Source organism: Meles meles, chromosome 5, assembly GCF_922984935.1.
Source record: "Meles meles chromosome 5, mMelMel3.1 paternal haplotype, whole genome shotgun sequence".
In the NCBI taxonomy this organism is placed as follows: domain Eukaryota; kingdom Metazoa; phylum Chordata; class Mammalia; order Carnivora; family Mustelidae; genus Meles; species Meles meles.
In genome coordinates this window covers 137303501-137331150 of record NC_060070.1, presented here as the reverse complement: position 1 = coordinate 137331150, position 27650 = coordinate 137303501, and the positions used below count along the sequence as shown (strand labels likewise).

Here is a 27650-nt window from a genome sequence, read left to right as displayed (position 1 = left end):
TTTTTAGGCAAAGTAGAAGAAAGAAAATGTAGCCATTATGTGGGTAAAACAGATAAATCTAATTCTTAGCGTCTTCCACAGAATAAAGCAAAGAAAATAACAGCAAAGTGCATGATCATGGAAAAGTCAACCCCAAGCTTCTCTTTTTCCAAATAATACCTTTAAGTATTAGGTTATTGTATATTTTATTTCAAAACAGAGTCATTCCAGTATCTAGTTCGGCAAAGCCTTTTGGCTTAGAATGAGTATTAATATATTTGCAGCCTGGGGTTAACCTAATTAGCCAACAGAAGTTGTTTACATTATTGTTTCCAACCGGCCATTAACATAGGGGTTCAGATCCACACAGGCTTGGGGACAGACATTAAAATGCCCTTATATTAAGAAATACATACCAGCCAAGCTAGGTGCTATCCTAATGTTTCTGTGTTCAATCTATTGCTCCCAGTGGCATTGTTTGTACATGTTGAAAATACAGCTGTTTTCCCACTGTCCTTTCGGCTGTCCTTGAGCTAGCTAACTTTCCCCATCCCCAGGCTGGGGTATTAACAAAACAAACAAACAAACAAAGGAACAAAAAAACCCACAGGAGAACTTTTGAAGAAACTGCGAGTCGAAGCAGAGAAAGGCTGTAATTGCTACCTTTCCTTCCTAACAGGCCATAAGAGCCGCCAACCCAGAACAAACACCGTGTGTTTTTCTGCTGCCGAGGCTGAACTGCTCAGCCTTCCCTTCCCTCTCCGCCTCTGACAGCAGGCAAGGACCGGGCTGGCTCCTGTAGGCCTAGCAACCGAGCCTTGTGCTCACTTTGGAAGCAATTATTCCCCAACTAGCCAATTCACCAGGCGAGACGTGTTTCCCCTCCCCTGCGGCCGCCTTCAACGCTTGCCCTTCATTCCCTCCAGTTTTAATTTTCTGTCCATTGGTAAAGCATTCTTCCAGCTCTGGGGCTATCTTAGAACACAGCTCCCATATGAAGAGCGTATCCTCTCTTGGAAACGACAGAAGACTCAGAATCTCTATGAAATTAAGAAATCATCATGGGGACCAAAGAAGACGTCTCGACACCTCAGCACCATTAGGCTTTCCGCGGGAGGGGGCAAGATGGCGGAGGGCCCAGAGAGGACGGCACTGAAGGGGGCTGCGGCACGACAGAAATCGTGGCGCACCAGACTGTCGTAAAAGACTGTGCAGAAAACACTGGGCCTCCATCTTGCCGCAAAGGAGGTCGACCAAGGACATGGTTGGGTAGGGGAGCGCTCTCAGGCAACCCGTGCCAGCTGAGGGAGGAACAAGAGCGAAATAAGTCACAGTGAGGAAGGATACGTCAGTATCTCGCACCCACTGATAATAATAATAAATAATAAAAATAAATTCATTATTTATGTACTCATTAACGACGTTTTAGAAGCAATCCTGAGGCTTTCATGAGGCTTTCGTCGTGTAAATACTCACAGGAGCTGCTGCTCCTCTTGAGTTTTCCCTTATAAGAATATAGATAGAAGAAGGATTTAAAGTTCCAGGGTCAATAAGGAATTCATGCGCTGAGAATTAGCCGGAAGTCTAGACTTACTTTTCCATTCGCTCAACCTTGTAATGTAGAAATATGTATGTTACCATATTTATACTATTTTTTTACCTGTTTGTAGGTGTTGAATGAATGAATGAGGGGAGTCTACATCCCCCATGTTCCTGTTAAGCATAGGTAATAGCACTCTTAACTGGAGTTGAGAACAGAGCAACTGGTATCTTTGACAAACAAAAACTCTCATCAGATTGATTTTATTTTCTTTCTTGTTTTTTTTTTAATTAATTAACATCTATTATATTAATGGTTTCAGAGATTCAGGCCTGTGATTCATCAGGCTTCTATAACAGTGCTCATTACATCACATGCCCTCCTTAATGTCCATCACCCAGATACCTCATCCCACTGCCCCCTTCCCCTCCAACAACCCTCAGTTTGTTTCCTATGATTAAGAGTCTGGCCAGAATGATTGATCAGTTAGATTAAATGACATTAAAAAACCCACAACTTTCAATCAAGTTTCTGTGAGAAACCATGCAAAATGTGCTTTCACTTGTGTGTCAAAAGGGTTGCCCAGGGGTGCCTGGGTGGCTCAGTTGGTTGAGCGTCAAACTTTGGTTCAGGTCATGAACCCAGGGTCCTGGGATCCAGCCTCGAGCCTGGCTCCCTGCTCAGCAGGGAGTCTGCTTCTCCCTCCCTCTCTGACCCTCCCTTCTGCTCATGCTCTCACTCACTCTCTTTCTCTCTCCGTCAAATAAGTAAATAAAAGATCCTTAAAAAAAAAAAAAAGGAAGGGTTGTCTATTAACCCTCACAATATTACTAACAGGGCATGGTGCAAAATCAGGACACTGGATCCTAGTCCCTTTTCTAACTTCAACCGAGTATGTGGTCTTTGGCTCCCTATTTGCTTCATCTTTAAAAAAGATGTTCTCTGTAGTCTCTTTTAGCTAAAATGAGTGATAATTCAGTATGTGTATGGTGAATCCGCTAAGCAGCAGCGGCAGAATCCAGGAAGTGTGAGGAATGGCCCCTGTCCTGTAGGAAATTCCATCTTCAATAGAATTCGAAATACATACAGCTGAAAATACATGACCAGCAAAACACAGAAGACTGTGGATCGGTTCCAAACAAGAGGATATCCAGTAAATGCGATGGGAGCTCAGAGGGGAAAAAGCTCCCTAGGAACTGGAATGGTGAGAAAGGGCTTCCAGTGGTTGGATTCTGCCCCTCAGAACATGGAGAAGGCGCTCCAACTGGAGAGATTGCAAGAGCAAGCAAGAACAGAAGAACAAGAAAGCCCAATGTGGAGAAATTTCCCTGGCAGAGTTGTGAATCTGGAATTTCTCTGGCGTGGCAGCAGATTAAAAACCCTCCTATCAGCGAACCATGACCTCAGAGTACCAGTCAAGGTTAGAAGGTGAGCTGCAGGAGAGCCAGGGACATGTTCCCTCTGTTCCTACCATTGTCCAGCAACTCAAACAGCCTTCCCTTGTGTTCTGGAAGGTGGGCCATCTGGCACATGCTGCATTCAATGCTCGCTGAATGGGTCCAGAATCATCTGGGCATTTGAAAAGTACAGTTTTCAGCAATGGAAAAAGGAGTGTTAAAATTCATAGTTGCCCTTTGTTCTAATTTGTGTATTAGAACAGCAGAGGCTAGGAGAACCCTCCATGATTTGTGACTTTCCTCATCCAGTATTCCTTTTTTTGTTCTTCTGTTTCAGCGCACACCTGCAGAGACCTAACCATGAACGTACCACATCAGGCCTGAACTCTCTTGCACTTCCTCACATACCTTTTCTTTGTTTAATTGCATGTACTTATGCAAACTTCATTATGGTTTCATAATTGTTCTGGGACTGGTTTTTCCATTCTCAATTAACTGCTGTCCTTTGGTTGGGAAAGAAATGGAGGGGACACAGGCTTGAGCAGGCACACAACATTTGAAATGTTAAATAATAGCAGAAAGGGCCCCACAAGGACAGGGTCTGATCAAGTTTATTGAAGTGACATTGAGAGCCTAAGTCCCATGGCAGAAAAATTTGAGTGCATGAGGTGAGATGTTATCATTTCTTGGGCTCACTGGAGGCTGTTCTTTGGAAGGTCATTTTTGTGTGGTTTCCTTTGTTATTGAAGCAGGGCAAATGACTCAGGGATTTATTCTTAATTATAACACGTAGGGAATTATGTTTTCCCCTTGAGCTAAGGGTAATTCACAGGGAAGTAGAGAATGGTGACAATCCAATTCACTTCAGACAGCCAACTACATAATTCTGGTGTGGTGGCCAGATAATTTGTAAATGGAGGTTTTTGGTTTTCTCTTTCATGATGATGATCACGATGTTAAAGAAAGAAGACATTTCCAAAACACATCTTCAACTGAAACAACTCCGATAACTGAGGAGTCCTCTGATGGGGCTCTCTGGGGAAAAATCCACCCTCTCCTGGGACCCAATCATTTTGCTTTCTATACTATTCATCTAATTAGCAACAGAAGAAGTTGTTGTCTAGATCACGGAAGCCAAAGCATTATTTCAAACTCTTCTCTCAGCGGAGGGAAGAAGTTTAATATGTAGAATTTTAAGACCTAGAGAGCAGGTCCAGAGGATGGTCATGCTATACCATATCATGGTGGTGTACGCTGAACGGGTCTGCATCTGATTTTGATGGAGCAAAGGTATCATGGAAACACTTCCTGGATGTTAAGGGAGGCTATGCAAATACTTGCAAAAGATAGCATATATATATTCAAATAGGCAAATGCCCAAGCACGTGCAGATAGGTAGCAACGTTCTGGTAGCATAAGTGTACCAATTGGAAATAGCAAGAGCCTGAAATTTGGAGGCTTAGAAAATGAAATTACCCCCAAATAAATCACAGCAAATTAACATTCCAAGAGGAAACTCATCACTGAATTTACTTGTGGAAGTGAATTACTAACCCTGGAGGAACCAAAACCTTTGTTTCTAAAAGTATTCAGCCAAATTAGGTGTGTCTGGGGCTTGGGGATAAGGATTGTCCTGATCAAGAGTATGCAAACTTCTGTGAAGCACCCAGTCCCCTGGACGGGCTGTGAAAATACAGGTTGCAGGGCCCACATCCCAAGTGGTCAATAAGTTTCAGGTGAAACTTAATAATCCGCATTTCTTTTCTTTCTTTCTTTCTTTCTTTCTTTCTTTCTTTCTTTCTTTCTTTTTTCTTTTTTAAGATTGATTTATTAATTTGAAAGAGGTGGGGAAGGGTAGAGGGAGGAGAGAGAACTCACGCAGACCCTGCACTGAGCATGGAGCCTGATGCCGGGCTTGATCTCACAACTCCGAGATCACAACCTGAGCTGAAACCAAGAGTTGGATGCTGAACTGCCTGAGTCACCCAGGTGCCCCAACAATCTGTTTCTCTTTTTCTTTCTTTCTTCTTTTCTTCCTTCCTTCCTTCCTTTCTTTTTAAAGATTTTATTTACTTATTTGACAGAGAGATCACAAGTAGGCAGAGAGAGTGGGGGAAAGCAGGCTCCCCGCTGAGCAGAGAGCCTGATGCTGGGCTCCATCCCAGGACCCTGAGACCATGGCCTGAGCTGAAGGTAGAGGCTTAACACACTGAGCCACCGAGGCACCCATAATCTGTGTTTCTAACAAGCTCTTGGGACCAACTATCTGAGAACCAATAGAACAAAGACCAAAATTCTTTGATTTTGTTTTTCCCCAATGACTCTACCTTACCTATTTCCCCGTGACTAACCAATTTACCATAAAAAAACAATAATTGCACAATTTGAAAATACTTAATAAACATGAACTCAAATGGTGGATAATCCCATCCCTGTAAAATTTACTATGGAAACCTACCAGCACCCCCAGGAAGAAAGGAAGAAAATGGACAAATAAAAAGGTGTTAATACAGCTATTTAAATGAGAAAAGTTCAGGGGTGCCTGGGCAGCTCAGTCAGTGAAGCAGCTGACTCTTGATTTCAGCTCAGCTCCTGGTCTCAGGGTCATGAGATAGGGCCCTGCCTCAGGCTCTGCCCCTGCTCAGCAGAGAGTCTGCTTGGGATTCTCATTCCCTCTCTGTCCCTACCCTACCTCCCTCTCTTAAAAGGGAGCGGGGGAGGCCTAGTTGTCAGGGTCCTGCCCCAAATGCCTTCTCTAACTTACTGTATACAGCAAGCACACCTGTGCATAATGCCAGTCTCCTGCAAAATATGGAACAGGATTATTTACTGACAAACACTGATGTTTTGGGTATCTGACATGCCATAAATTGATTTAGAGGCAGAGTGTAGGAGAGAGATTAAAAAAAAAAAAATGACAGGGGGCACCTGGGTGGCTCAGTGGGTTAAAGCCTCTGCCTTCGACTCAGGTCATGATCCCAGGGTCCTGGGATCGAGCCCACATCAGGCTCTCTGCTTAGCCGGGAGCCTGCCTCTCCCTCTCTCTCTGCCTGCCCCTCTTCCTACTTGTGATCTCTCTCTCTCTGTGTCTAATAAATAAATAAATAAATAAATTTTTAAAAATTCTCTAAAAATAAATAAACAAATAAATAAAAATAAAAAACAACAACCCCCCAAAAGAGAGAGAGAAGCAGAAACACACAGTTATTGGGGGCAGATGTGGGACAACCTGAACCTCATGTGCAGCTGGTCAAAGTGTAAAGGGACACAACTCTGGGAACCATGCAGAGTCTCCCAAGGGTGAGCACAGGCAGATGCCCTGACCTAGTAATGCCATTCCCAGCGATTCACTCAAAAGAAAGGCATCCATGTTTATCAAAGCACATACAGCTCAGTATTCACTGCAGCCATATTCACAACACACCCAAATGCCCATCAGCCTTTCTCAACCTTGGCATTACTGGCATTTGGGGTTGAATATACCTATTGTGAGGGCTGTCCTGTGCATTGTAGGATGTCCAGCAGCCTCTCGGGCCTCGACCCACTAAGTGCCATGCCGGTAGCATCCCTTGCTCCCAACTGTGAATTCTAACTACCAAAAGTATTTTCAGATATCTCTAAATGTTCCTGGTAGAGGTGGGGGGGAGGGGAAATCATCCCTCCCCCCTCCCACACCTCCTTCTCTCTACACGGTGATGGGAATGAAAAAATGTAACTGCTTGCGACACAAAAAGCGAATCTTACAGATATAACATGAGCAAAAAAAGAAGCCAGACAGAAAAAGAATACATGCTGTTTATTTCCAGGTATATAAAGGACAAAAACAGGTAAAAGTAATTTATGATCTTAGACATCAGGGTAGTGACGGGGAGACAGGTCATGCTCTGTGTCTTGATGGTTATTATTTGGGTATGTTCAGTGGGTGAACATTCCTGATCATTTTCCCATGTTATGCAATTCTTCACCAAAAACAAATGAACGAATGAATGAATGAATGAATGACTCGCGGGAAAACTCTGCCAGGTGAGTCTTCTAGGTGAGTAAAGATCAGGCATCCTGGAATGACTAATATTTACGGGGTTTTGTCCAGAGTGATCAAATACTCTGCAGACACATTCCAGAGTGCACTCACTTCTTCCTCAAACCGTCAGACTGTTAAGGGAGTCTCCTGTCTGGTTCCTGACACCAAGCCACCTTGGGCCGCAACCCAACCGGCCACCTCTCCTCCCTGCCAGTGAGTAATGTCCAGAAGAAAAGGAGTCAAGAGAAAATAGAATAGGAGGTCAAACTTTCAAAAACCCTCTGTGCTCATCAGCAAAGAGCTGAGTGCCCGCCCTTACGGCACTTGTCACCAGGAGCTGATGTCACTGGAGAAGGCACCCACACGGACAAGCAGCAGGTATGAATGACAAAGTTGATATCTGGCATCCGGGGCCATCACCCCTATCTGCTCACTAAGGAACTGAGACTCCAGGAACTCCCAGCCCAGGGTCACTCAGCGTGACCTGGGACTGGAATGGGAGTCACTGTGCCATCCTGGGCCCCATCAGGCAGGCCCAGGAATGATATAGAACCCAGATGGGCTCCATGGAGAGACCATGAGAAGGAAAGGGGGTCTGGCTTCACTTACAATGAGACACAGGCATTCCTTCTTTCCAGCATTTCTTTTTTCTGTCTCAAGTTCAATCAGTCATCAGCATTGAGAAAGCACCTAAGACAGAAACACTATGAAATTTCCTTTCCTTTCCTTCCAGCTTCTTTTTTTCTATAGCTCAGAAAAACTATCAGGACAAATCTTTTCCTTATGGTTTATATTATGACTGATTTCCAAACTCCACCTCTCCCTTCCCTCTTCAGGTGACCACATTTCTGCATGTTCTGAACCGTCACAAGCAGAAAGCAGGATCTAGGGAATTCCTAGTACAGGCTGAACTAGGTTCCTGAGGCCTGGCTCTTGAACTCATTACCAGGTGCTTGGTAATCATCTGGAGCAACAGAGGCCCCATGCACCATCCCTCTCTCTTCCCTTTCTGCAGAGAACAGTTCCCCACGCCCAAAGTACTTCTTCCTCTGTTCTGATCTGACTTGGGGATGCCAGGTGCACAGACCTTGCCTTGTGCTTCCTGGATTCCCAGCCCTTCCCCATCCACAGACACCTGCTGCCCTGGTGATTTCTGCTAAGGTTCTTTTCTGTTAAGCATTGATTCTCAGGAAGACTAGGTCTGAGGCCATCCAGATGACTGACATATTTGACGGGGGTTTGATACACTACTGCAAGAATTCCATCAGAATCAGTGACCAGTGTGACCAAAACATACCCCTGCTTCCAACCTTGAAAAGGGGAGCTGAATAGCTTCCATTCGGCCTTTTTATTTATTTTTTTTTAAGATTTTATTTTTGGGGTGCCTGGGTGGCTCGGTTGACTGGATGTCTGACTCTTGATCTCAGCTCTGGTCTTGACCTTGGGGTTGTGAGTTCAAGCCTTGCATTGGACTCCATACTGGGCATGGAGCCTACTTACAATATAATAATAGTAATTTTAAAATAAATAAATAAATAAATAAATATTTTATTTTTAAGTGATCCCTATACCCAAGATGGAGCTTGAACTCACAGGCCTGAGATCAAGGGTCGGGTGCTCCACTCACTGAGCTAGACAGACATCCCCTTGTCTCCTTGTCTGGCCCTTTTAGGTCCCTCCCTCTGGTCTCCGCCCTGCAGGAGGGCTGACTTATAGGGAGTGTATCAGGCAGCTCTGGGTCTGGTTGGGTTTGCCAGTGAGGGCACAAGAGAAGGCTCAAGGTGTTTGCTCCCCATCTCCTCTCTTGTCAGTCACATCAGGATAGCTGCCTCCTTTGACTGAAGTTCTTCTCATAAGGCCCTTTCAGAAGGGCCAACCACTCCGTCTTTCAGGTCTCGAAATAGTAATAATGGTTCCACTATTACCAGCCCTGGGTAATACCATACTCTTTATAGGTTCCCTCCACTCTGCCCACACCTTCAAAAACAGTCCTCTTGATAAGTCTTTCTTGATTAGCCTATTTTAAATTTTTTTTAATTTTTTTGAAAGAGAGAGCGAGAGAGAGCATATGCATGCATGGGGTGGGGAGGGGCGGAGGAAGAGGAAGAGAGAATCTCAAGCACACACTGTGCTGAGCACAGAGTCCAATGCGGGGTCAGTCTCATGACCTGAGATCACAACCTGAGCCAAAACCAAAAGTCTGAGGCTCAACCCACTGAGCCACCCAGGCGCCCCTTGATTAGCCTAAATTTTTTTTTAAGATTTTATTTATTTGTTTGACAGAGATCACAAGTAGGCAGAGAGGCAGGCAGAGAGAGCAGGGGAAGCAGTCTCTCTGTTGAGCAGAGAGCCCGATGGGGGGCTCGATCCCAGGACCCTGTGATCATGACCTGAGCTGAAGACCGAGGCTGAACCCACTGAGCCATCCAGGTGCCCCTTGATTAGCCTAATTTAAGCACTCGGTTTCCTGCTGAGGCTCTGACTGATTCACCGGTAATAAAAGATAACATTGAGATAAGACTTATCAGGTACCAAGTATTGGGTCACTAGTTCAGGCAGGACATGGTTAATGCTCACAGCAGCACTATGAAGTAAGACCTATTATTATCCCCATTTTATAGATGAGCAAGTAAGATCAGAGGGGCCCAACAGATTATCTAAGTTCATGAAATCAGGTAGAGCTGGAGCCTAACTTTGTATTTTATACATTTGCATATTTACCTGTCTCCCAACACAAATAGTTTATGACAATATCAAAATTCATTCTGAACTCCTTCTCTCTACCTGGGAGCCAAAGCTACAGCTTGTGGAAGGTGGATCCTGAGAGCAGGATTTCAGGTGAGCACCGTGAAAGGGAGGACTGGTTTCACAGAGTGGAAGCCAGAACGTAAGTGAATCCAGGGATGTGGGCCCCTCACTGGTAGGGAAGGAAGTGGAGGGAATCAACCCTGTGTTGATGGATTGGAATGGGAGATATCAGCATGCACTTGTGGTTTTAATAACTATTTGAGAAGCTAAGATATAGATGGGCATGTGTGTGAATGTGCGAGTGACTTGGAGTGCATGTTTGAAAATGCACACGTATGTGTGTGTGTGTGTGTGTCATGGGTACATACAGACATTATGTGTACACATATGTATATATATTTTTTCTAGCTCTAAACCCTGAGAAGGCATAGAAGTAATAACGCCCTTGAGTGCCCAGGCCTTGGTTTCTAAATATCATGCTCCACGAAATGGAACCAAGGTTCCTTGAAGAAAATGGCTGATTCCAAGACAGGGGGTGGATTAAGTACAAGGAAGGAGTGCTCAAAGAATAATGGGGACCATTGAAAGGATTCAAGAGCTGCCGTGAAGGGGTCCCCACTGGCTGAGTCTGAGGCAATTTCAGCAGAAAAATAAATAAAAATTGTCATGGATTGTAACCCATTGAGTAAAACGGGAATCCATGTCCACGGGGGTATAAACAAACACATGGGAAGAAGAGAAGGCTCAGCCTTATAGATGATTGTCAACTAATAAACGTAAAAGGAGGGAGTTAGAAAAAAAAAATCACAATTTGGCAACCACATGGTAATAACTGAGCCAGGCAAGAACCATCGGTGGACAGTAGAATGGGGGAGTGAACATTTGATGGAGAACAGTGTATCTAAAAATCCTCAAACTGTCTCCACACAAAATGCTTATTAATGACTTAGTAATAAATACAAAATTGTACTGATTAGTTTTACAGTGGAGCAATTGGCGGGTACTGTGTGACCCCAGTGACAAAAGTGAACATCACCACTACTAGAAGAAATACACGTTGCGTGGCACGGCATCTTATCTCTGATATCTTTGCCCAGAATGCAGAACTTCAATCTAATCACAAGGAAACACCCACACGGTACTCTTCAAAAATGCTGAGAGTTGGGAGGACACAGACAGGCTGAGAAGTGGTTCCAAATCAAGGGCGATGAAAGAGGGATGGCAGCTGAGTGCAGCTTGAGATCTTTAAGCAGATCCTAATTTATGAAGGAAGTTTTTAGCACAACCAGTAAGACTGGAATAGGGTCTGTGGGCAGTGATGTGTCCTTAGATGGTGGTGCTAGTCATATAGGAAAGTATCTCTGTGGTTAGGAAGCCCTGTTTGAACCAGCAAGGAGGAATTGACGAATGGCGTAGGGAAAGTTTATAAAAGAGAGAGGGAAGAATAAGATAAGGCGAAGTCAAATGTGGTCACATGTTATGGGTTGGGGGATGTGGGCATGAAGGGTAGAGCTCTAGTATAATAATTTTGAAATGAGTTTAAAAATAAAAGGTTAAAAACTCACTGAGAGGGGTGCCTGGGTGGCTCAGTGGCTTAAAGCCTCTGTCTTGGGCTCAGGTCATGATTGCCGGGTCCTGGGATCCAGACCCGCATCGGGCTCTCTGCTCAGCGGGGAGCCTGCTTCCTCCTCTCTCTCTCTGCCTGCTTCTCTGCCTACTTGTGATCTCTGTCTGTCAAATAAATAAATAAAATCTTAAAAAAAAAAAAAAAAGAAAACCTCACTGGGATCTTTAAACATTTTTAGATCAGAGTCATGTTGTCTTCTTCTTTTTTTAAATTTTAACGTTTTAAATTTTAATTCCAGTATAGTTCACGTCCAGGGTTGTGTTAGCTTCAGGGACACAAAGTAGCGATTCAACGATTCCATCTGTTACTCGGGGCTCATCAGGACCAGTGCCCTCTTAATCCCCTTCACCTGTTCCACCCATCCCTGACCCCCCAACGGGAACCATCAGTTTGCTCTCTAGAGTTAAGAGTCTGTTTTTGGGTCTCTCTCTCTCTCTTTTTTCCCAGGGTCATGTTTCCATTATATGCCCTGCTTAAGCTGTGGGAACTTCTGCGGAGCAGTCTGGAGGATCACACTGATAATGAAGCAGAGATCACACAAATCTAGAGTTTTGGGGTTTTTTAAAGATTTTATTTACTTATTTGACAGTGAGAGAGGGAACACAAGCAGGGGGAGTGGGAGAGGGAGAAGCAGGCTTCCCGCTGAGCAGGGAGCCCCATGCAGGGCTCCATTCCAGGACCCTGGGATCATGACTGGAGCCAAAGGCAGATGCTTCACCGACTGAGGCACCCAGGTGCCCCCAAACCTAGATATTAAGTCATTTTACCTTCTCAGTTTCTGCACCTGCAAATTGAAGGTAATAATATCTACCCCCCTCCAAGGATTACCTTTCTTAAAAGAAGATTATTTATTTAAGAGAGAGAGGAAAAACTGAGGGTTGTTGGGTCATGGACATTGGGGAGGGTATGTGCTTTGTGAGTGCTGTGGATTGTGTAAGACTGATGATTCACAGACCCGTACGCTTGAAGCAAATTATACATTATGTGTTAATAAAGAGAGAGAGAGAGAGAGAACACAGGAGTGGGGGGAGGGGCAGAGAATCCCAAGCAGACTCCACGGAGTGCGGGAGCCTAACACGAGGCTCCATCCCAGGACCCTGTGATCATGACCTGAGCCAAAACCCAGAGTCAGATGCTTAACTGACTGCACCACCCAAGTGCCCTTCAGTCAGAGGATTTCTGTGAGGCTTAAATGACTCAATCCATGAAACATCAGTGTTAAGTGGAGAAAGCATTTGTTCTAGAGAATTCCTTCTCTGAGAAAAGGTACATTATCGACATCCACAAAACTGCCCATGTTGGGGCCGTCTGGAACGTGGAAATATCCCCATTTTATAGAATGAACATAGGACAGTGATGCTACCTCAGGATCTGGGCCTTGTTAGCAGATTCAGCTCTTCCCGGCATTTTATAGCAAATGGAAAGTTGGCCCCCTGAGATTCTGAAATCCAGGGTCTCATGTGGGATGGTGTAATAAGGGAATACTTTCCCACCGTTTTTACCCTGTGACATCTACAGAAAACAATCATTCATCTGGCACTTGCAAAAAATATGAACAACAACCAATATATACAGACAAAGCTCTTTGAGCCAGAGGTATATGGTCCAGGGACACCGGCTGATCTTCGGCCTGCCAGCCGGTCAGCACACACAGACGCCGCTGGGAAAGCTCAGCAGTGAGCACCGAGCACAACAAGGAAAGAGGCTGCTCTTAGGGGAGAAAGTTCAGGAACCAGCTAAAAGCACTGCACCCACACTGGAAAAAGACCGAGCTGTTTCTAGCTGCACTACACATTTGGCTGTGCTGGGCCCTGTGACCTTCAGACCCAGTCAAGGTCTCCACTCTCAGGACCCACATTTTGTCCATGGTGACCTACCATTGTCAGTCAGTTCCTGCCCAGTCCTGCCGTGTCCTTGATTTCATTTCCCCTCCTGTCCTAAACTTCCCTTTTATGGCTTCAGAGCAGAAAACAAGGAGAGCCTTAAATCCCATCCCTCGCCTCGCTTTTTCCCTAATTCATGAGACTGAAGACACGCGGTCTCACGGAGCAGCACTGGGCCCGGAGAGGTTGCAGGAGCGGCTAAAAACAGCTGTGCACGGCTCGGCGCTCGAGTGGAAAATTCTACCACGGTGACTTTACCTTCTGTAAAAATTGTTAGGATTTTTCACCAAGGCTCGAAGGAGGTTAGTCAGGATTGAGGAGATAATAGGAATTTGAGGTTCGCTTCATTCCTAATAAGGAGAAAACTACAGAGACACATTTATGAATCCTCTGAGGTTAAAAAAAAAAAAAAGGAAGAAATGGTTGGGAAACCCTGTGAGATGCTGCCCTGAATTTGCCAAGCTCGGTAACCCAAGACTTAGCATTTGGAGCCGCACACTGAGGTGTACTCAAACAGCCTCCCTCCTTACAGTCCAGCTGTCCTAACACAGCTAGTACAGACCAGTGCATAGCCCCCCAAAATGGAGACCACAGCCATGGGGCACCTCTTGAGAAAGGGAAGGAAGAAAAAGTAAAAGCTGCAGAAACACCAACGAGGAGTCCAGCACAAACCCTTCCTTATAAAGAACAGGGAGCATAAGGATGAGGGCTAAAATATTTTTTATTTTATTTTATCAGAAAGGAGGGAACCAGAGCCATTTGCTTCTTAAAAAGAGGAGGAATTATGGTTTGCATAAACCCAGAGAAAAATGGTTCTGTCACAGTAACTATGTCTTGTTTACATGGGCTGCTTTATTTATTTTATTTATTTTTATTTTTTTATTTTTTAGATTTTATTCATTTATTTGACAGAGAGATCACAAGTAGGCAGAGAGGCAGGCAGAGAGAGAGGAGGAAGCAGGCTCCCCGTGGAGCAGAGAGCCCGATGCGGGGCTCGATCCCAAGACCCTGAGACCACGACCCGAGCCGAAGGCAGCGGCTTAATCCACTGAGCCACCCAGGCGCCCCTGCTTTATTTATTTTTAAAAGATTTTCTTTAAAGCTTATTTACTTAAGCAATCTCTACACCCAACGTGGGGCTGGAACTCACGACCCGGACGGAGATCAAGAGTCGTGCGCTACATGGACTGAGCCAGCCAGATGCCCTGTCTTATTTATTTTTTAAATAAGTCTTAGCCAGTTGCTTAGTTAGAGGATTCAAGGGCAAAAAAATTAACATTTGAGTTGTGCAGTGTGTTCTTAATTCAGTGTTGGACAATCTCATCTCTCAATACATTCCACGTCCAAAACGAATTTAATCATCTTGACTGGGGTGCCTGAACTGGGTGTCCTTGGGCAAGTACCCCAAATTCTCCATACCTCGGTGTTCTCTTCTATAAACTCATCTATGAAATAGGATTGCAAGAACACTAAGATTCAAGGAAACAAGGTAAAATAGGCAGTTTGTCCTCTCGGAAGAAGAGATACCAAAGCCAGCAAGTACATGAAAAGATGCTGACATCGTTGTTCATTAGAGAAATGCAAATAAATCACAGCTATAATCTTACAGCCGCTACAATGGCATAAATAAAACAGCAGGCAGTAACAAACCTTGGATAGGGAGTAATGGGACCCTCACAGACGCTGGTGGAACGTACAATGTAGCACCTTGCTTTGGAAACCAGCTGGACAGGTCTTTGAAATGTGATACATGGAGTTACCACACAGATCAGCAATTTCACTCCTGGGATCTCCCCAGGAGAAAAGAGAACATGTGTCTATACAAAGACTTGCTCAGGAATGTTCCCAGTAGCACTATTCCTAATGGCCAAAAAGCAGAAATAACCCAAATGTCTATCAACGGACCAATAAACAAGATGTTCAACAGCCATTCGATGGAAGAGGAGGTCAGCCATGTAAAGGAGTAAAGTACTGATCCATGCTAGAATATGAATAAACCGCAAGAATATCACACAAAGCAGGGCGCCTGGGTGGCTCAGTGGGTCAAACCTCTGCCTTCGGCTCAGGTCATGATCCTGGAGTCCCGGGATCAAGCCCCACATCAGGCTCTCTGCTCAGTGGGGAGCCTGCTTCCTCCTCTCTCTCTCTCTCTCTGCCTGCCTCTCTGCCTGCTTGTGATCTCTGTCTGTCAAATAAATAAATAAAATCTTAAAAAAAAAAAAGAATATCACACAAAGCAAAAGAGCCAGACGTGAAAATATATATATATATAATTTGACTTATATATAATGTCCAGAAAAGGCATATCCATACAGACAGGAAGATAAGTTTGGGTGTGGAAATAAAAAGTGGCTGTAAAGGGCAGGAAGTTTCTTCTGGAGGTGATAAAAATATCCTAAATTAGGGGCACCTGGGTGGCTCAGTTGGTTAAGTGTTTGTCTTCAGGGATTGAGCCCCACATTGGGTTCCCTGCTCAGCGGGGAGTCCACTTCTCCCTCTGCCCCTCCCCCGCTTGTGTGTGTGCACATGTGTGCACGCGTGTGCTTTCTCACTCTCTCTCGTGCGTGTGCTGTCAAATAAGTAAATAAGTAATCTTAAAAAAATATTCTAAATTAGATGGGGGTCATGGTTGCACAACTCTGTAGACACACTAAAAATCGATGAATTGTACGTTCAGAATGGGTGAATTTGGTGTTTTAATGGTGTGTGAACTAGATGCCTGAATTACATACCTCACTTTTGAGGTACGTAAATTATACCTCAGCAAAGTCATTAATTTAGGAAAGAAGGAAGAAAGGAAGGAAAGGAAGGAAGCTGGCTGCTTCTGTGGGAGAGGAAAGGAGCAGTCTTCTCTGAGGAGGTGACATGGCAGCTAGATCTTAACAAATGACCAGAATGGGCAATGCGAGTAAAGAACATTCCAGAACAAGGGGACAGCCCCAGCAAGGGTGGGGAGACTATTTGTCTTTGGGCCAATCCAGAGCAACAGAAGCATAGCAGAGTGGGAGGCTTTCAACTAGTCACAGAACACTACTTCCTAATAACAGGAAAGAGAAACCAATCACTTAAGGCTCTACCCATGTGATTTGGCCATGAAAAGCTACCGCTGGGGGTAACCTCGTGGGTCCCATACCCATTTCTAGCGAAATATTATCCCTGCACCTTCAAAGCCAAGTGGGCTTGAGTTCTTCTTGTCACACATGGAAATTCTAGAATAGTAACACCAAAACCTCAGAAATCAACATCAGGGAAGTTGGTCTGTTCCCCTCTTTCTGGACATTGAGTGCCTACAACATACCAGATCCTTCCAACAGGCCCACAAGGAGATATGTTATCTTCAAGAAAGACGAAGAATCAGTCTCAGAGAAATTAGGCACCTTGCCCAAAGTTATAAAGTGTGGATGGCAAAGCCAAGACAGTCTGCTTTCAAATCCCACCAGCAGGCGGAGGGCACCCTCTGACTCCAGAGTAAACAGATCTTTAGATCATTTATATTCAGCACACTCACTCCACAGACCACTGAGTCTAAAATGCGTTCTAATTGACCACTGACCCTAGTTCAGTTAGGCCTAACCCTTCCTTTGTCTTTCTTTTCAATCTACTTTGTATCTTGCTCCCTGTAAAACTAAGATGGGTCACCGCAGGAGGAAATGCCGTCTCAATATTAAGTATTAATAATATCTTCATTAAGTTAATTAAATCTAAATATTAATATCTTAATTTAATTAATCTAGGGTCATGTCTCCCATTGTTCCTCAGAAATCCGGGAATATGCTCTAATTAACAAAGCAAGCTTGATCATGTAGGTCAGCACTGAGGATACAAACACTTTTTGGTAGTGATACTTGTGGATATGTAAAATGCATATAAATTAACTCAACAGCATCTTAGGGCAATTCCTGATTTGCAGAAATTATCATTATCTTGAGTTTAAAAACTCAAAAAAGTGTCAAGATCTCTAGTGGTCCTTGGCTCTGCTGAGTCATCCTGAGCAAGTAAGCCTGTTATTCCAAAACTTAAACCATAAAAGACACCGAACTTCTGGGTGACCTCAATCCGAGAGTGTAACTGTCAAGATAACACAAGTCATACTCTTGAGAGAAAAGAACCAGGAAAGAATAGTCTTAGGGAAGAAGGATAAAGAAGAAAGTAAAGATAAAGTATGAGCCACAGAAAGCTCCAAGAACAAATTCAGTGACCAGAGGAGGGCAGACAAAAGTACAGCACAGAAAAGATCATTCAAAGGTTACAAACCACTTCCCCCTGCCCTGCCCTGCCCTGCCCCCTTTTCTTCCGGAGAAATAAAACTAATACCACTATTTCCTTGCTAATCTAGCTACATAAAGATGAAGTGTGTCACGCCATTTATCAGCTTCTCAAGAGACCATATTTCCTTGAAAAGAATTCATGGGGGCCCCACTCACCGATTCCCTTTCCTGTAAGTTGAAAAACTGGTATTTTCTAGCAGACAGAAAAAGATACTGTTCAAGCTAATAGTACGACTTACACCACTCCCCCACTGCAAGTCTGTCCATACACCCAGGGGCTCTTGGAAGCGTAAAAGTGATTGAGGAACATGAACATGAATTCCCTCTGGGCATAGCAAGATCCCAGCCAAATCACTGGGGCCACAAGCATGGGTTCCCAGGACCTTCGTGATTCAGATCTACTGTTCTTTGACTCCTATAATTGCTTCTTTCAGGAGCTTGGCACCTCCGCTTTGCATTTCTACAAACATGGCAATTAAAGAGATTAGCCAATTGCCAATAATGGTAGACTCACGCTAGTGTGGCCTCTTCGGCAGCAAGCCTCCCCCATCAAGGGCACAGGGGTTCATGGATGACACAGAAGACCATCGGGGCTGGTCCGTAGGCCGGCTCCAGGGGAAAAGAAAAATGAGATGCAGGGAGTCTGCTTTTGCAGGTCCACTATCTCCGGCTCTCTTCCTTTCTCTGCCCCTTCCCCTTAGGCACCTTCGCATTCCTTTCTCCTCTCATCTCCACCAAAACCTGCGGTCAGGTTTCTTTTTTTCACTCATTCAGATTTTAATATGAATTTCAAATAAACCCCCATGGAATCATATTCCAAGTATGCCTTTGTAGCAAGTGAGACAGAAATCATCGGTCAGTTATTAAATCTTTAAATCCGAGGAACACTTAATGAATATAACAGTCGCTGGTGCTACCATAACCCAGGCAGAACCCTGAAAGCCAGACGCGCACAAAGGGAGCAACTCAGAAGGAAAGTGGGAGGATGAGAACTTGCACCCGGGGACTACAAATGGAGCTTTTCCCTAATTGGAAATCACGGCCAGCTGTGTCAGAGGATTAAGAGGCACCATCTGGTTGCAGACTGGATGAGGGAAAGAGGTGGGAGGAGAGAGCTTAGAGAAAAGTGGGGGAAAGTTGGAGGCACCGGGGGGAAGCAGGGAGGTCAGGAAGCCCTAGTTTTACAACAGGGAGTGAAGTTTATTGGGCAACCTCTTTATTTGTTTGAATTTTTACTTATTTGGGGAGGGAGCAATCTCTTTAAGAACATAAGGGGAGCACCTGGGTGACTCAGTGGGTTAAGCCTCTGCCTTTGGCTCAGGTCATGATCTCAGGGTCCTGGGATCGAGTGAGCCCCACATCGGGCTCTCTGCTCAGCTGGAAGCCTGCTTCCCTTCCTCTTTCTCTGCCTGTCTCTCTGCCTACTTGTGATCTCTGTCTGTCAAATAAATAAAATCTTTAAAAAAAAAAAAAAGAACATAAATGGGGGCGCCTGGCTGGCTCAGTTGGTTAAGCACCTGCCTTCGGCTCAGGTTGTGATCTCAGGGTCCTGGGATGGAGCCCCAGTCAGAGTCAAGCTCCTTGCTCAGCTGAGAGCCTGCTGCTCCTGCTCTCTCTGCCCCTCCCCCTGCTCGTGTGCACCTGCTCGCTCTCTCTCTCAAAGAAAGAAATAAAATCTTAAATTAAGAAAGAAAAGACCCTAGGTGAACTTCTTTTCTGTGATTCTTTTGTCCTCATGGGCACGTGCCCCTTGTGTATGGTATGCACAAATTCTCACTTTCAAGCCTTCCAGAGGACCTGTCACTTCTTAAGGCATTTATTATGGACATGGATGGGGTGAGGAGTGGCTGTTTTCTTTTGTGCTTTAACCCACAGCTGATTGGAACAGCTCAAGACCTAAATGAAGGGCAGCCATGCACAGGGCAGGCGGCGGCACCCTATGCAGTGATGTGAGATGAGGACAGGGACTCGTCCTGCAGTTCCTACGTGACCCAAGGCAAGACTCTGCACATACTGGAAGGGGGTGTCCTGAGAAACCGCGGTCCACAGAACAGCTCAGCATCTGGCTGCGGAGTGGGGACCCGCAAAGGGCACGAGCCATGGGTCAGCGTGCAGCCCCAGCAAGGGAAGCTCTGAAGCAGGATAAGGATCTCAGAAAAGGAAAAGGAAGCAGGCAAAGCCAAAGCAGCCGCGGTGACAGACTCCATGACGCTGCGGGGACGGCGTCGTGTTGTCTGCCCATCTTACCCACAGCTGGGAGGACACCTGCCACGGCGGCATCAGCCACATATACAAATGGTATATGGGGTGTACTGGGCTAGATACAATATATTACTTAAATTAATTTTCCCTCTTTGTTTTTTTAATATTTTTTTTAAGTTTTTTTATTTAAATTCAATGAGCCAGCATATAGTACATCATTAGTTTCAGATGTAGTGTTCGGTAATTTATCAGTTGCGTCTAACACCCAGTTTGTTTTTATTTCTTTCAATGCGGCTGCTAGAAAATCCAAAATTACATATATGGCTCACATTATGTTTCTTTTGGATGGTGCTGTTCTAGCGCCCCGTGAGGCCATTTTGTCTGGGAGATTTTTTAATAAACCCCCAATCACTGCAGTCAACTAGAACAATCTTCTAATGTCCCAAACAACAAACCAGCCAATTAATACATCAGCTAGAAGTGCCCTCAAAACAGAATTGACTCAGATTTCCACACAGCAGGAGTGATCGTTGGACAAGACAGATGTTTAGGTTTCAGTTCCGTTCCCTCCTCACGACCAAGCCCTCGACTCAGGCTCACCCAGGTCCTGCATGAGCCAGCTCCCCCGGTGAAGGGGCACCGGCTTCCAAAGGATCCTTCAGGTTGTTTGCATGGCTCAGGCAGTTAAGCCTCTGCCTTAGGCTCAGGTCATAATCCCAGGGTCCTGGGATCAAACCCAGCATCAGGGCTCAGCAGGGAACCCTTCTTCTCCCTCTCCTTCTGCCTGCTGCTCTCCCTGCTTGTGCTCTCACTCTCTCTCTCCACCAAATAAATAAATACAAAATCTAAAAAAAAAAAAAAAGGAAAGAAAGAAAGGAACCATCATACATATAAGATAGAAACTCCTTCAAGGGCTCACTCTTCTAAGTTTTGGAGCAGTACAATGGTTTTCCATTGTTTCACTGATCCGTAACTGCTAACCAGAGGTGCAAAAGCCCATTTTCAATAGATAAACCAGCTTGAGAAGCCAGGGTATTACCCTTAAGTTTCTGTGCAACAAACTGACTAGAATCATCCTCTAGCATCACGGACTTTCAGGGTGGAAGAGACTCACAGGACATCTTGTCCAATACCTGATAAATGAGCTGCCTTTACTGCATTTCTCCTTCTCTGTTTCTACAGATCCCTTTTGCTTGCCCATCACCGAGGAAGCTACCCGTTCTAATCCCAGATTGACGGATTTTTAAATCTCCCACCACTGACCCTAGATTCTTCTTCCAAATGAGCAAATCTTCCAATCACGTGAAGACAATGACACTTCTTCATAACTTTTTCATATTGAATAACCTTTTTGTTTGCCTTGGTCCTTGCTAGAAAAAAAAATGGGTTTTGGTCTTTTACACTTTTTGACTGCTGTCTTTGGAACCTGCGTTGTCAATGTCTTTGCTTAAAGGCTGGGGCTCATACCTAAAAAATCTCCATCATGCTTGATCCAAGCAACATGCAAGTCAGAAGTGGGGTGATTCCTCCCTCATTCTATACACTGTAATTCCATAGAAACAACCATATGGTCATGACTATCCCCGCTACTTAATTGAGACCTGATTTCTTTTATCACTACAACCTTATCCCTTCCAGCTCTTGGGAAACCACAGATTTAAATAGAGTTCTATGCAATATCACCTCACACCTGTTAGAATGACTATTATCAAAAAGACAAGAAATTTCAAGTCTTGGTGAGGATGTAGAAAAAAGGGAACCCTCTTGCACTGTTGGTGGGAGTGTAAACTGGGGCAGCCACTCTGGGAAACAGTACAGAAGTTCCTCAAAAAGTTAAAACTAGGGGCGCCTGGGTGGCTCAGTGGTTTAAGCCGCTGCCTTCGGCTCAGGTCATGATCTCAGGGTCCTGGGATCGAGCCCCACATCGGGCTCTCTGCTCGGCAGGGAGCCTGCTTCCCTCTCACTCTCTCTGCCTGCCTCTCTGCCTACTTGTGATCTCTCTCTGTCAAATAAATAAATAAAATCTTAAAAAAAAAAAAAGTTAAAACTAGAACTGCCCTATGATCCCATAATCCTACTTCTGGGTATTTACCTTAAAAAAAAAAAAAACCAAAAACACTGGATGAAAAAGATATGGTGCCCCCTTGTTCATTGCAGCACTATTTACAATAGCCAAGACATGGAAACAACCTAAGTGTCCATAAGTGGATGAATAGATAAAGAAGGTGTGATATACATATACAATGGAATGTCACTGAGCATAAAAAAAAATGACATCTTGCCATATGTGACCATATGAATGGACCTCGAAGACATCATGCTAAGTGAAATAAGTCAGACAAAGAAAGACAAATACTGCATAATCTCACTTATATGTGGAATCTGGGGGGGGGGGGGGGAACAACAACCCAAACACTCACAATACAGAGAATAAATTGATGATTTCCAGAGATGGGAGGTGGGGAGGAGGGCAAATGGGTCAAGATGGTTACAAAGTACAAACTTCCAGTTTTAAAATAAACAGGTCCTAGAGATGTAATGTACAACATATGACTATAGTTAATAGTACTGTATTATACTGTGGGGGTAGCCCACCCCAGAAATGTGCCTCTTTGACATATTTTGAACTAAAGTTACTTAAGAAAGAGCCAGAGCATTACTCAAAGAATACAAAAATACAGATTTGAAGGGGTACATGGTCCCTAATGTTTACAATAGCCTTATTAACAATAACCAAACTATGGAGAGAGCTCAAATATCCACCAAAGAATGAATGGATAAAGATGTGAGATATATATGTATGTATATATATATATATATATATATATATATACATACACATATACACATATATATCATATATATGCATATATAGAAATATCTCATATTTACATGCATATATAATGGAATATTACACAGCCATCAAAAGAATGAAATCCTGCCACTTGCAACAATGTGGATGGAACTAGAGTGTATTATGCTGAGTGAAATAAGTCAGTCAGAGAAAGTCAAATATCATATGATCTCACTTATCTGTAGAGTTTAAGAAGGAAAACAGGAAAATACAGGAGGGGGGGGGAAGAGAGAGGAAATCAAGGCATAAGAAACTCTTAACCATAGGGAACAAACTGAGGGTTGATGGAGGGAAGGTGGGTGGGGGGTGGGCATTAAGGAGGGCACTTGTTGTGATGAGCACTGTGTATTGTACAAAAGTGATGAATCACTGATTTCCACTCCAGAAACCAATATTGCACTGTATGTTAATTAAGAAAAATTTAAGTTAAGAAAAAAGAAAAGAAAGAGGCTGCTTAAGAGCAACATCCTGACCCTCCCTCCACCCTTTGTCTCCAGAAAGCAGGAACTAAACCTCCCACATGAAACTACTCTCCCTGTTTCAGGAGATTAAGGGATCTCCTTCTCACCATAGGTAGGAAATTCAGAACTGAGAAGAAGGTAGAAACAAACCTTGGTACTTTTACTAATTCATTACCCCATCCCAAATCCTATTTAGAATTTCTTAGTAATCGAGGCTCCCAAACATAAGTTTTCTTTGTCCTGTCAATTTCTCACAGATTTATGCCTCTTTTTCTAAAATGTATACAAGCAGGATGCTACCATCCAGCTTTGGGTTGTACTTTCATTATTGGTTCTCTGCACACACGTAATTAAACTTTGGGGTTTTTTCCCCTCGTGTTAATTCATCTCATGCTGATTGAATTCTTAGACCAGCCAGAAGAACATTAAAAAGAAGAGGTAAATTTTTTCCTCTCTGACAGTATATTGAAAATTGCTTAAAAAGCAGTTCTTTAATATTACTCTTATTATTGTTGTTATTACGTTCAAGAAAGCTGTTCCTTTTTTTTTTTTTAAGATTTTATTGATTTATTTGTCAGAGAGAAAGAGAGAGGGAGAGCACACAAGCAGCATGATAGGCAGAGAAAGAGAGAAGCAGCCTCCCTACTGAGCAAGGAGCCCCATGTGGGGCTCGATCCCAGGACACCGGGATCATGACCTGAGCCGAAAGTAGCAGCTTAACCAACTGAGCCACCCAGGTGTCCCAAGAAAGCCGTTCTTAAATGTTCTCATCACACGTGCAAAAAATTCTTGTTACAAGAAAAATAAAGTTGCTAAATTCTAATCAGATTTGTGGTGGTGATCATTTTGCAATATCTACAGATAGCAGGTCACGTTGTATGTACACTCGGAACTAATACAACGTTATATGCCAATTATACCTAACTTAAAAATAAATCTTAAAAATAAATAAGAGGTTATTTTCCTGTGGTTGAAGAAAAGCATTCTAAGTCTATGAAGTTTTGTATAACAACTTCTAAAGCAAGACAACTGTAGCGGGTCACAGCCCTGGCTGTCCCTGAGAATTACCCGGAGACAGAACAAATCCCTAAGATGAGGTCCATCCCAGAAGTCAGGCCCTATGGGAAATGGGGCCTGGCCTTATGTATTTTAAAATCTCCAGGTGAATGTAGTACGCATCCAGGGTTGAGCCACTAATCTGGAGAAACCATGAATCTGATGCTCATATGGATTCAAGTTACTTTTTGCTTGAACTGTGAATCTGAATTTTTATTTTTGAATTGAACTAGCAGGACTGAATTGGTTCACTATAAACAACTTGAGATCATTCAAATCGTTTAGAACTTGGGCCAAAGGGAAGGTGCAGTTAATTTAGTAATGACTGACATCTAACCGGAATCAAAAGAGCATGAGGCTTAGGAGACCTGGTTTGTATCATTGGCATGATCGCTCACTAGCTGGGCAGCTTGAGACCATCACGTTGATCCCATGGAAGTTTCTTTGTCTATAAAATGAAGGCACTGGTCTAGAAATCTTTAAGGTGCTCTAAATTTCTGACTCAATTCCAGGAAAAGAACTTGCAAACAAAATGTTTTAAAGTTGTACACTGCTCCCACTTTGAAAACATGTGCATTTAGCTATTGGAGCTTTGACAGGAGCCAAAGTATTATTAAAATGTCCAAACTGCCAGGGCACCTGGGTGGCTCAGTGGGTTAAAGCCTCTGCCTTCGGCTCGAGTCATGATCCCAGGATCCTGGGATTGAGCCCCATATTGGGCTCTCTGCTCAGCAGGGAGTCCGCTTCCTCCTCTCTCTCTGCCTGCCTCTCTGCCTACCCGCGATCTCTGTCAAATAAATAAATAAAATCTTAAAAAAAAATGTCCAAACTGCCATTCAAATGTACTTTTTTTTTTTTAAAGATTTTATTTATTTATTTGACAGACAGAGATCACAAGTAGAGAGCCCGATGCGGGGCTTGATCCCAGGACCCTGGGATCATGACCGGAGCTGAAGGCAGAGGTTTTAACCCACCGAGCCACCCAGGCGCTCCTCAAATGTACTTTTTAATATTTATTCCTGATTGTACGTGACATCACGCTTAAAGGAGAACTGGGTTTAATTTTTCATTGGCACAGCTGGCTTTCCCTCAATCCTTTGCCCTGTCTCAAGGCTGCAGCCCGTATCTGAAGTGGGTCTGTGGGTCCCGAAAGGCAGTTTGGCATGTCGGCAAAATTGAGTCAGAGGGTTGAGCTCTACCTGGGCCCTGCTAATCCCTGTGTCTCAGTTTCCTCATCTGTAAATGGACATGAGTGACATCTGTGAACAGAACTCTTACAAATATTTTTTAAATTAACATTTAAAACTGTAAATGTTAAAGTTTCAAAAACTTTGAAATGTTAACTTTTTTAAACTAGTTTTTAAAGCAGTTCGTTCAGTATTGGCCATGCAATGTTCACCCATGAGAACAAAAGTAGAGACACACATACCTGGGATCCGATTCAGCGTCACCCAGAAATGCTCATCAGGGCTGTAAGTGTCCTTGGACCATGAGAACAAGTCAAGTGCATGCTGGTCTTGGAGGACAAAGTTGGCAAATTCCCTTGTGAGGGCCACATAGGCAGTACCAAAGTAAATGGTCATGTTGTGAGGAGGTGGAGTTTTTAATTTTGTTGTTTTAAGCACATAGGAATTTCTTTTGCTTAATAGCTCCTGGTGGACATACTTAGTCCGTCCAATGGCGTGAGCTGGGGGCAGCACCCCCGGGGTGATGTTTTTCCCTTTAAAGCCTTTCAGATACTGAACGATCTCCTTGTTGGTCTTCAGGGGGAAGTCTTGCCCACACGTGTTGATGGCGTACTTCCAGGGCACCTTGGACCCCGTGAGGTCTTCGAGGCAGTTCAGGTCAGCCTGGAGCCTGGAGATGCCCCCATAGACAACCGGCTCCATCTTGGAGGCCAGGAAAGCATTTGGGAAGCAGCTCAGTAATCGCTTCACTGAATCTTTAAATGTATCTGTTGCCTTCTCATCCATGTGAACACAGTAGACATTTTGGGGCATGTAAATTGCCCTGAAGAGTCTCTCAAAAGTGCCAAAGTCTTTGTGGATGGTCACCGTATAAGCCAAAGGGAAATCTGCTTCCTCTTCTGATAGCGTTTCTGTTATATAGTGACTTTGAGCCATGTACTCGTAACAGGTAGATTCGCTGAGGGTAGTTTTCAATGCATTCTCTCTTGGGTAAAAAACCTTCCCCTTAAAAATCTGATGACAGACTTGTGCTAACAGTGAAGCATTGGACAGAGATGCCTTCAGAAAATGCTTCTCCTCCCATAACTCGTTATTGTAAACAAACACAAAAATCAGGGCAGTGATAAGAGACACAGTAAAAAGACAATGCTTCCAAGAGACCATCATTCAAGACCAGAAAGTGAGGGAAATGTTTTTCAAGAGCTGACCAGAGTATAGATATATTTAACTTACGTTTTCTCCAGAATCCATAAATCATCCTCTTGGTAGATGCAATTCTGATCAGCTGCTCTGTGCCCTTCCAGTTGGCCGTTTTGTCCTTTCGCTGTCTTCCTTCCCTTCTCATTCACCGCTAGGTTTCATTTCCACCTTTCTTCGACACATTTCTGAAGTAGCTTCTTTGGATTTGCTTTGCTCCGGCTCCCCCATTAACCTGCAACCTGTTACCACACAAAAGCAAGCTGCCTCAGGGAGATTCCGATTTTAACGCAGCCACCTATCACGACCGTAAAATCACCAAGGGCTGAGTTCACCATTCTGCAAGTCATCCCCCCACGGCCTCAACCCCAGCCTCTTCTCCCGGCCAAGGGTTGGCAACTGTGTCCGCTCCCCAACTTCCTGTTAATCATTGCGTTCAACTGACTGGCTTTGTTTGCTTAAACAGCACTGCCAATTTTAAAGGCTTCAGTTCTAAGCATGTGAACACTGCCTGGAGAGATATTCTGTCAATAAATATTTAGTGCTTAAAAATTAATCTCTTAACCTGTCCTTTTCCACACATGCTCACCTTCCTTCCTGTATTGGCTGAGTATGTTGTAAAGCAAGGCATATGACTGGCTGTGGAGCCAAATTCTTTCCAAGGCTTAATTTTCCCTGCTGCTAGGTGAGGTCCTTAAAAAGGCACATTTGCAAACTTACCTCACCACCTAACTTATTACACAAAGTGACTGGGGCACTTGATGAATAAAGGTTAATTAAAAAATAACAAAAACAAAAACAAAAAAAAACACAAAAAACCCCAAACAGCTGTCCTTACCCAAAAATTGTGTAAAGGCTAGAACTGTAAAGGCCAAGCTGATTTCATCCTAGCCCAAACTAGGTACCTGGAGAGGTATGAAAGAGGCACTGTCTCGGTCTGGGAAGTTCCAGAACTCAAGGAGAAAGGTATGACAAATGTACCCTTTCAAAAAACGTTACCCTTTCAAAGGGGTTTCCCCTATGTAAAAAGCGAAAATAATTTTACCACCTTCCTAGGTTAGTCGTGAAAATACAATGAGATAATACGTGTAAAAGTTCATGCCATGGCCAACCACAAGAAGGGCTGAGAGAGAAGAGTGAACAAACAACCCTCCCCCACCACGTGTCAAGGAAAGGACACAATCGCCACCTCTCCTTTGAAGCCTTTTTTTTTTTTTTTTAAAGATTTTA

At 43.9% G+C, this 27650-nt stretch overlaps 1 protein-coding gene across 1 annotated transcript; it reads right to left on the bottom strand.

Moving 5' to 3' along the window:
* Nucleotides 1-298: 298 nt before the first annotated feature.
* Nucleotides 299-26818, bottom strand: LOC123941632 (N-acetyllactosaminide beta-1,6-N-acetylglucosaminyl-transferase-like). The gene is made up of 2 exons (XM_046005024.1): nt 25466-26818; nt 299-1280 (listed from the first exon to the last, which is right to left on the bottom strand). The coding sequence occupies exons 1-2, from the start codon at nt 26388-26390 to the stop codon at nt 1039-1041; spliced, it is 1167 nt and encodes a 388-aa protein (XP_045860980.1). The 5' UTR covers nt 26391-26818; the 3' UTR covers nt 299-1038.
* Nucleotides 26819-27650: the final 832 nt, after the last annotated feature.